At 23.3% G+C, this 10,925-nt stretch overlaps 1 protein-coding gene across 4 annotated transcripts in view; it reads right to left on the bottom strand.

Annotated features, from left to right (window-relative positions):
• Positions 1 to 629: 629 nt before the first annotated feature.
• FER (tyrosine-protein kinase Fer) overlaps positions 630 to 10,925 on the bottom strand; it is a 272,860-nt gene continuing 262,564 nt past the window's right edge. For all 4 annotated transcript variants that reach the window (XM_075292598.1, XM_075292599.1, XM_075292597.1 and 1 more), the window contains 3 exons: positions 6,998 to 7,126; positions 6,752 to 6,934; positions 630 to 2,177 (listed from right to left, as the gene is read on the bottom strand). In XM_075292598.1, coding sequence (XP_075148713.1) covers positions 2,026 to 2,177; positions 6,752 to 6,934; positions 6,998 to 7,126 — 464 coding nt within the window. In that variant the 3' untranslated portion in view covers positions 630 to 2,025. The remainder of the gene's footprint in view (positions 2,178 to 6,751; positions 6,935 to 6,997; positions 7,127 to 10,925) is intronic.

The raw sequence follows: 10,925 nt of genomic DNA, 5'->3' as shown, positions 1-10,925 counted from the left end.
TTTCTGTAGAAAATTTTACCAACATTTTATTTCTATAAAATGTTTTGTCAAACTTTTATTTCTATAGAAAATTTTGTTAAAATTTTATTTCTATAGAAAATTTTGTTAAAATTTTATTTCTATAGAAAATTTTGTCAAAATTTAATTTCTAAAGAAAATTTTATCAATTTTTTTTTCTGTAAAATATGTTGCCAGTTCAAACTAGGGCACCTTACGAACGAGTGAAAACCATAAGAATTAAGTATAGCAGTCAATAAACATTAAATCACATTGTTTACTATATTTACAGTAGCAGAACACGGGCCGTTGATTAAGTGAATTGTTTTGTGCTTCAAAAGCTGAGTCCTATGTTCAGTTTTCAAGCTGAAAAACAGCTTGTTTTCACGGTTAAATTTTTTAATTAATTAATTTAGAAATATTAAATTATTTGCAATTAGTTTCTTGGAAGCGACATCTAGTGTCGAAATTTTGAAATTGAAAAGCAGCGTTGAAGCGCTATAGTGTTGCCACATGGTTCAATACCTATAGTATTGCGAAATTAGTGTAGCATACTTTTAGGCTCGCGATTATTTACAGTAAATGACAGTTGTAAGGAAACCCCATACATTTAAATTAAATAAACGAACAACTTGAATCTTCTTTATTCTGATTTATTTACGGAAAATAAATGTTTTATTTATATATATTTATAGTTAAATAAATGTATGTATAATTTTACCATAGAATAAGTTCTCTTAATTCTTATACATGATCTGAATATCATATTAATTTGATACCATTGTAAATTCCTCATACAACAAACAAAAATGAATTAGAAATGATAAAGACAAAAAAATCTTTACGATATATTTTAAATATAAGAGAAAATTTAAATTGTATACAACATTTAATAAGGCAATTGAAATTTATAATTAATAATAATGAATTTATACACAATTAAAAAAACACACAAACACATATATATCAGACATGAATGTAGAGAAAGAAATTATAATATAATGTAATAAAATAACCATAATAAAAAATTCGTTTGGATAGAATGAAGGTCTTATGACCTTCATTCTTTAATATTTTGTAATAAGGAAAGTTTTGTTCTTTTTTATATTATTTTTTTAATGAAAAAAATTTACATTACAAATAGTAAAATAAATAACAATTATTACAAACTAAAACTTAAAGTTAGAAAAAAAAAAATACAATAAAAACAAAAAAAAACTTTATGTTTAGGTAAATTTGTTTTAAGAAAATATCTCTGTTATTTGTTCGGAGTAGTTGTTATTTTTATGTTTTATATATAGGTTTATAAGGATTTGGCACATTATCCAAGCAATATTAAAAAAAAAATTAAATATAGAGAATTGATTTAAGCAAAAGAAAAGCAAACACACACACTCCTTACACACTGGCTTTAAAGAAATTATGAATTACCCAGGGGATAAGATAGCGATTGCATTGGAATAGAAAAATATTCTATAGATTGAATATTTTTGTTTTGTTTTTATTGCTGATTATTTTTGCTTTTCCGAGTAAAATGCTATACAAAAATATTTTTTATCTTTCCGCTAAAAAAAAAGCCTTCTTTCAAAAATATATTCGTTGCCACAGTAAAATTCCATTCATTTGTATTAGGGTCAAGACAAAATTAGCCTCCTTTTGATGGGCATAATTTCCATGTACAAAAATGTCAAATTTTCCAAACATTGTTGCTTAATTATGATGTTCTTCTTTTTTTGTAACATAGAGTTTATCTTAGCCAAGCTTATTTTATATTTAATATAATTGATGAAAATCATAAAAATTAAAACAAATATTTATGTATGTATGTAGGTATATGACATTTAAATTACATCTAATGTAATATTAATGGGGTTATAATGGGGTTTTCATCATCTTCGTCTTCTTTAATATATGCATGAGCTCCATGGTATGGAGGGGAGTATGTTGCTATTGATGCTATTTGAGAGTGCTTTCAGTGCTGGTTAAGTTTTGGGGGCCATTTGTTTTATACCCCTGAGACTAATGAGTTTAATGACTATTCTCTAAACGTAAAATCAGTGCATCGACGACATTATAGATTTCATCGAAATGTGGACGAGATTCAGGCTCGGCAGCCCAACATTGCAACATTAAACGATACATCTCTTGTGGAGCATTATCGGGAGTAGGCATTCGGTATCCTGGAAGAGAAATAAAAATTTAACTTTTTTTAATTGAAGTTTCATGTAAATATACCCATTATTAGGTGGAATCACTTAGGTATAAGGACAAAACGACTTAATTGAAAAGTTTATCGGCTTTTGGACAAGGAAAAAAAACTTTATATCAGAGAAATGCGCCTTGTATGCAAAGCAAAAACGAATTCGTACTTTAAGGACAAGAAACGATAATATTTTTCCAGTGTGAACGCCCTTCATGCATATTTCTATGGGTGTGCATGATGGCTCCTGGCATGTACGGTTGCCAAAAATAACCGTACGTGCCAAAAATAATCTACCAAATTTTGAAGAAAATTTTACCAAAAATCGCCCAACTTTTTCTTCAAAATAAATGTTTCATTATTATTCTATTACTAGTGAAATTTTTTTGGGTGTATAAATATACCTTGAGTTGTAAATGTGTCGAATTTTAAATGTTATAAGGATTTTAGCTTACACCATCAAAGGAAAGTTACTACTTCTACAAAAAAGGAGAACTTACTCACAATGGATCTTAGTAGTAGAATCTAACACGAAAACTAAAATTTTTTAAAGATAATGAATTTATAGAAAATGTTGACAAAATTTTATTTCTATGGAGATTTTGTCAAAATTTAAATTCTATAGAAAATTATGTCAAAATTTTTACACCTACAGAAAATTTTGTCGAAATTGTATTTCTATAGAAAATTTTGTTAACATTTTATTTCTATAGAAAATTTTATTTCTATAGAAAATTTATTTCTAAATAATTTTATTTCTAAAATAATTTTGTCAAAATTTTTACTTCTATAGAAATTTTTGTCAAAATTGTATTTCTATAGAAAGTTTTCTAAAAATTTAATTCCTTTGTAAAATTTTGTCAACATTTTATTTCTGTAGAAAATTTTGTAAAAATTTGTTTCTACACAAAAATTTCTCAAAATGTTATTGCTATAAAAAAAATTTGTGAACATTTTATTTCTACAGGAAATTTTGTTAACATTTTATCTATCGAAAATTTTGTCAAAATTTTATTTTTATAGAAAATTTTCACAAAATTGTATTTCTATAGAACAATTTGCCAATATTTTATTTCTATAGAAAATTTTGTCAAAATTTTATTTCTGTAGAAAATGTTTTCAAAATCTTGTTTCTCTCGAAAATTTTGTGAAAATTTTATTTCTAAAATAATTTTGTCAACATTTTTACTTCCACAGAAAATTTTGTCAAAATTGTATTTTTATAGAAAAATTTCTCAAAATTTAATTCCTATGTAAAATTTTATCAACATTTTATTTCTGTAGAAAATTTTGTAAAAATTTTATTTCTATAGAAAATTTTGTAAAAATTTGTTTCTATAGAAAATTTTGTAAAAATTTATTTCTATAGAAAAATTTCTCAAAATTTTATTCTTATAAAAATTTTTGTGAAAATTTTATTTCTATAGAAAATTTAGTCAACATTTTATTTCTATCGAAAATTTTGTCAAAATTTTATTTCTATAGAACATTTTCACAAAATTTTATTTGTATAGAAAAATTTGCCAAGATTTTATTTCTATAGAAAATTTTGTGAACATTTTATTTCTAAAATAATTTTGTCAAGATTTTATTTCTGTAGAAAATTTTGTGCAAATTTTATTTCTAAAATAATTTTGTCAAAATTGTATTTCCATAGAAAATTTTCTCAAAATTTAATTCCTATGTAAAACTTCGTCAACATTTTATTTCTGTAGAAAGTTTTGTAAAAATTTTATTTCTATAGAAAATTTTGTCAAAATTTTATTTCTATAGAAAATTTTGTAAAAATTTGTTTCTATAGAAAATTTTGTAAAAATTTATTTCTATAGAAAAATTTCTCAAAATTTTATTCTTATAAAAATTTTTGTGAAAATTTTATTTCTATAGAAAATTTAGTCAACATTTTATTTCTATCGAAAATTTTGTCAAAATTTTATTTCTATAGAACATTTTCACAAAATTTTATTTGTATAGAAAAATTTACTAAGATTTTATTTCTATAGAAAATTTTGTGAACATTTTATTTCTAAAATAATTTTGTCAAGATTTTATTTCTGTAGAAAATTTTGTGCAAATTTTATTTCTAAAATAATTTTGTCAAAATTGTATTTTCATAGAAAATTTTCTCAAAATTTAATTCCTATGTAAAACTTCGTCAACATTTTATTTCTGTAGAAAGTTTTGTAAAAATTTTATTTCTATAGAAAATTTTGTCAAAATTTTATTTCTATAGAAAATTTTGTAAAAATTTGTTTCTATAGAAAATTTTGTAAAAATTTATTTCTATAGAAAAATTTCTCAAAATTTTATTCTTATAATTTTTTTTATTTCTATAGAAAATTTAGTCAACATTTTATTTCTATCGAAGATTTTGTCAAAATTTTATTTCTATAGAACATTTTCACAAAATTTTATTTGTATAGAAAAATTTGCCAACATTTTATTTCTATAGAAAATTTTGTGAATATTTTATTTCTAAAATAATTTTGTCAAGATTTTATTTCTGTAGAAAATTTTGTGCAAATTTTATCTCTAAATTAATTTTGTAAAAATTTTATTTCTATAGAAAATTTTGTCAAAATTGTATTTCTATAACAAACTTTGTAAAAATTTCATTTCTATAGGAAATTTTATCAAAATTTTATTTCTATAGCAAATATTATCCAAATTTTATTTCAATAGAATATTATATCAAAATTTTATTTCCATAGAAAATTTTGTCAAAATGTTATTTCTATAGAAAATTGTGCCAAAATGTTATTTCTATAGAAAATTTTGTCAAAATTTTATTTCTATAGAAAATTTTGTAAAAATTGTATTTCTAAAGAAAATTAAAAATTGTATTTCAATAGAAAATTTTGTAAAAATTTTATTTCTATAGACAATTTTCTCAAAATTTTATTTATATAGAAAATTTTGTCAACATTTTTATTTCTATAGAAAATTTTGTCAAAATTTTATTTCAATGAAAAGACGAAATATTGAATATAAAAATAAATTAAAAAATACAGACCTCGAGCTCGTTTCAATCAACAATTCATTAAATTTTATTTCTATAAAAAATTTTGTCAACATTTTATTTCTATACAAAATTTTGTAAAAATTTTATTTCTAAAATAATTTTGTCAAAATCTTTACTTCTACAGAAAATTTTGTCAAAATTGTATTTCTGTAGAAAATTTTCTCAAAATTGAATTACTATGTAAAATTTTATCAACATTTTATTTCTGTAGAAAATTTTATTTCTATAGAAAATTTTCTCAAAATTTAATTCCTATGTAAAATTTTGTCAACATTTTATTTCTGTAGAAAATTTTTTCAACATTTTATTTCTGTAGAAAATTTTGTAAAAATTTTATTTCTATAGAAAATTTTCTCAAAATTTAATTTCTATAGAAAATTTTGTCAACATTTTATTTCTGTAGAAAATTTTGTCAACATTTTATTTCTGTAGAAAATTTTGTCTACATTTTATTTCTATCGAAAACTTTGTACAAATTTTATTTCTATAGAAAAAATTGTCAATATTTTTTTCTATAGAAAGTTTTCTTCAAGATTTTATTTCTATAGAAAATTTTGTCAACATTTTATTTCTATACAAAATTTTGTAAAAATTTTATTTCTATAAAAAATTATGTCAAAATATTATTTCTATTGAAAATTTTCTCAAAATTCTATTTCTTTACAAAAAGTACCTCTTAGTTGGAGAGGAATATTTTGCAAAATCTAGCAAAACTTCAAGTATTTTACCAATATAACAAACAGTAAAAAATCTACAATTTTTGGTAGAATTCCACCAACTGCGAAAACCGTGCTTACATGTCTTATCAATAAAGGAAAGCTCTATATATTTTTAATATTTTTGGTTTTAAATCGTATTGTTCAATATTTTGGAAGCATTTTGTTATTTCTAATGCCAACCTTACTTTCCAAAATGCTCCAAGCGCAAAAGTCCAACAATTTGTAGATTTAAGTGCTCATTGCGCGGAAGAAATGAAGCGTGGAATCGTTTCAAGTCATTCGTTGTTGACGCGTCTTGAGTTTTGTTGGAAATGTATGTCTGTCCAGCAATGAATACTGTGTTCAGAACATTTTTCCGATAATATTCGGCATTTATTTTGACCCCACGATCGATGAATATGAGCGGGGAGCGATCATCTTCAGGTTAATTGACCTCTTTGGCAAATAAATCCGATCATTTTGGTTGTTCACAAACTGCTAAATTTATAATCGTTTCTCTTTGGAGGAAACCAAATACTGGCCAATAACTGGCCAGTTTCGTACAAGCGAAGCATCATATGTAAGATTTTTTAAATAATTTTCAAAAATAAATGAGATACTCTCAGAGCTGTCATAGAAATATTTACATCATATTCCCTTTGAATCCAATAACGACTTTTCGACAAATTTAGTAAATTTTACTAATTTTAGAATATCATACTATTTTGTGCTTATTTCGAAATTAATAAAATTGTGTTCTAACACCAATGTGCCCAAACACCGATTTTGGTACTGTTTTCGGGAAGAAACATATGACTCCATTAAATTCCTTACCTGCATCAATTTTCTCTCTCGCTTTTGAATTCGTCATGCCGGAGTATGGTGTATCTCCTCTTGAAAATATTTCCCACATTAATATACCATATGACCAGACATCACATAGTGATGTATATTTGCCGAAATTTAAAGCTTCAGGTGCTGTCCATTTGACAGGAATTTGTTTCATACCATCCGATACTACAAAAAAAAAACAATTGAATAAAATAATTTCATATTCACCAACTATGGGAGATGCCTTACCAATATATTCTTCCTCTTCTCGGGACATTCCAAAATCTGATATTTTTACAGAACATTCCAAATCTACCAAACAGTTACGGGCAGCCAAATCACGATGGATGCAATTTTTCGATTCCAAGTAGCGCATACCTAAAAACAGAAACAAAGGGTTATAGAACTTTCGTTTGCTCATGCTTGCTTAATTAAAAAATATTGATTTAATATGAAATATTATGTATCCTTAATTTTTGTATATATTATATATATTAACAATAAATATCTTTAAAATGAAGAAATTTTAATTAAACGAAAATTTATAATTTTTATTTTAGCCTGATATCGATGCAGACTGGTTTAATGTCCAAATTATGTAAACAATATCTTTTAAACTAAAGTAACGATTAAGCAAATAATATTTACATTAAATGATATATTGAATAATTGTATTAAAAGGACGGTAGTCTCTTCGGTTTTTGCGTTGAAACTCCATACAAAACCCAAAAATGCGAAAAACTAGCGAAATTTTTTCCATTTGTAGTACTTTGTTTTTTTTCGAGTTGAAAAACTGACGTTTATAGCATGTCGCCATTTGCAATGTGAATTAAGAAATATTTTTTTTATTAAAACTATTTGTGTGGGTTTATAACGCAAACACGGATCATATTTTTGTTCTGAAAATATACAAAGGATCAAAGGAGTAGCAGATCAATTGCCCAAGGAAAAATAAAATGTTAATTTTATTATAAAGCAGCAAGCACCAACTTAATTCAATATCGCTCCCTGTTACCTAAATAAGCACCGCTTTCTATACTGAAAAAAAGCATGCCCGTTTCCAAAGATTTTGTCTTTACAATTTTGGTATTGATTCCGAGTCAAAGAAGCGGAGAATACCTTTAAGACATAATTCCCTTTTAAATTTGGGTTTTGGGTACTTGACTCTAGGAAGCAAATTTTAATTTTTCGATTTTTCAGCTCTTTTTCTTCATATGCTTTCAAAGTGCTTTAAAAACAAGTTGATGACAACCTTATTTTCCAAATTCAGACACGACTTCTAGTAGAAATTATGCTATGTTTCAAGTAAAAAACGTCTTTAAAATAAAGTGTTCAAAAACATGTACTATTTTTGAACGATTTTTTGCTTTGTATTTAAGATGCAAAACGACAACAAATTTAAAGATCATTCCATTAATTTTAAAGAATTTTTCATGACAATATTTATAGTATAGTGTATGTGCGAAATAATGGTTTCTATAAAAATTTTTCGCAAGAATGAACATAGTACCGACCTAAAGCTAATAAAGCTTCAAAAATTGACTAATAATTCTTTGGAACTTCAGTTTAAAGTTTTTGAAATTAAGAAAACTTCGTTTGCTTTGAAGGAATTTTAAACTGACATTTATTGACCGTTAAAGATAAGTAGTTCCTTAAAATTGTCTTTATTCTAAGGAAGCAGGGAGCCACCGTGGTGCAATGGTTAGCATGCCCGTGGGTTCGATTCCTGCATCGACCGAACATCAAAAAAGTTTTTCAGCGGTGGATTATCCCACCTCAGTAATGCTGGTGACATTTCTGAGGGTTTCAAAGCTTTTCTAAGTGGTTTCACTGCAATGTGGAACGCCGTTCGGACTCGGCTATAAAAAGGGGGTCCCTTGTCACTGAGCTTAACATGGAATCGGGCAGCACTCAGTGATAAGAGAGAAGTTCACCAGTGTGGTATCACAATGGACTGAATAGTCTAAGTGAGCCTGATAGATCGGGCTGCCACATAACCTAACTTAAGGAAGCAGCATTTTTGGCTCCGAATATATATATATATATATATATATATATATATATATATATATATATATATATATATATATATATATATATATATATATATATATATATATATATATATATATATATATATATATATATATATATATATATATATATATATATATATATATATATATAAAAATCCATAAGAAAGGTCAAAATCTTTGAATTATATTAAACTTTTTTGAGTGTAAGGAGCATTTAAGGCATTGGCCCGTTGGTAAAAACCAAGCGATCTACGATCTACGTAACAATCTTTAAACCAAATATTCAATATCTCAGTTAATTTAATGATCATTAATTTAAATCAGTGTTTTTTTCTAAGAAAACTTTTCTTTACTTCAAAGACAATATTTTACTTCAAGGACAAAGTTTTCAAATGTTGACTAAATTTTCTATAGAAATACAATTTTGACAAAAATTTCTATAGAAATAAAATTTTGACAAAATTTTCTGTAGGAACAAATGGTGACAAAATTTTCTACAGAAATAAAATTTTGACAAAATTTTCTTTAGAAATTAAATTTTTGACAAAATTTCTATAGAAACAAAATTTAGACAAAACTTTTTATAGAAACAAAATTATAGAAATAAAATTTAGACAAAATTTTCTATACAAATAAAAGTTTCATAACATTTTCTATAGAAATAAAATTTTCACAATATTTTCTATAGAAATAAAACTTTGACAAAATTTTCTATAGAATAAAATTTTGACAACATTTTCTATAGAAATAAAATTTTGACAAAATTTCCTATAGATTTTATTTCCATAGAAATAAAATTTTGACAAAAATTTTCTATAGAAATAAAATTTTGACAAAATTTCTATAGAAACAAAATTTAGACAAAATTTTCTATAGAAATAAAATTTAGACAACATTTTCTATAGAAATAAAATTTTCACAAAATTTTCTATAGAAATAAAACTTTCACAAAATTTTCTATAGAAATAAAATTTTTTATAGAAATAAAACTTTGAAAAAATTTTCTATAGAACAAAATTTTGACAAAATTTTCTATAGATTTTATTTCCATAGAAATAAAATTTTAACAAAATGTTCTATAGAAATAAAATGTTCACAAAATTTTCTATAGAAATAAAATTTTGTCAACATTTTCTACAGAAATAAAATTTTGTCAAAATTTTCTTTAGAAATAAAATTTTGACAAAATTTTCTACAGAAATAAAATTTTGACAAAATTTTCTATAGAAATAAAATTTTGACAAAATTTTGACAAAATTTCTATAGAAACAAAATTTTGACAAAATTTTTTATAGAAATAAAATTTAGACAAAATTTTCTATAGAAATAAACTTTTCACAAAATTTTCTAAAGAAATAAAATTTTCACAAAATTTTCTATAGAAATAAAATTTTCTATTGAAATAAAACTTTGACAAAATTTTTTATAGAATGAAATTTTGGCAAAATTTTCTATAAATTTTATTTTCATAGAAATAAAATTTTGACAAAAATTTTCTATAGAAATAAAATTTGGACAAAATTTTATATAGAAATATAATTTTGACAAAATTTTCTATAGAAATAAAATTTTAACAAAATTTTCTACAGAGGTAAAATTTTGACAAAATTTTCTATAGAAATAAAATTTTGACAACATTTCCTCTGGAAATAAAAATTGTACAAAATTTTCTTTAGAAATTAAACTTTTAACAAAAATTTCTTTAGAAATTAAACTTTTAACAAAATTTGCTATAGAAACAAAATTTTGACAAAATTTCTATAGAAATAAAATTTAGACAAAATTTTCTATAGAAATAAAATTTTCACAAGATTTTCTATAGAAATAAAATTTTCACAAAATTTTCTATAGAAATAAAATTTTCTATTGAAATAAAACTTTGACAAAATTTTTTATAGAATGAAATTTTGGCAAAATTTTCTATAGATTTTATTTCCATAGATATAAAATTTTGACAAAAATTTTCTATAGAAATAAAATTTTAACAAAATGTTCATAAAATTTTCTATAGAAATAAAATTTGGACAAAATTTTCTAAAGAAATAAAATTTTAACAAAATGTTCTATAGAAATAAAATGTTTATAAAATTTTCTATAGAAATAAAATGTTGACTAAATTTTCTATAGAAATAAAATTTTGA

Source organism: Haematobia irritans, chromosome 1 (assembly GCF_050003625.1).
Source record: "Haematobia irritans isolate KBUSLIRL chromosome 1, ASM5000362v1, whole genome shotgun sequence".
Classification (NCBI taxonomy): domain Eukaryota; kingdom Metazoa; phylum Arthropoda; class Insecta; order Diptera; family Muscidae; genus Haematobia; species Haematobia irritans.
Note: the sequence above shows the minus strand (reverse complement) of the source record. Positions and strands in the feature narration are given on the sequence as shown.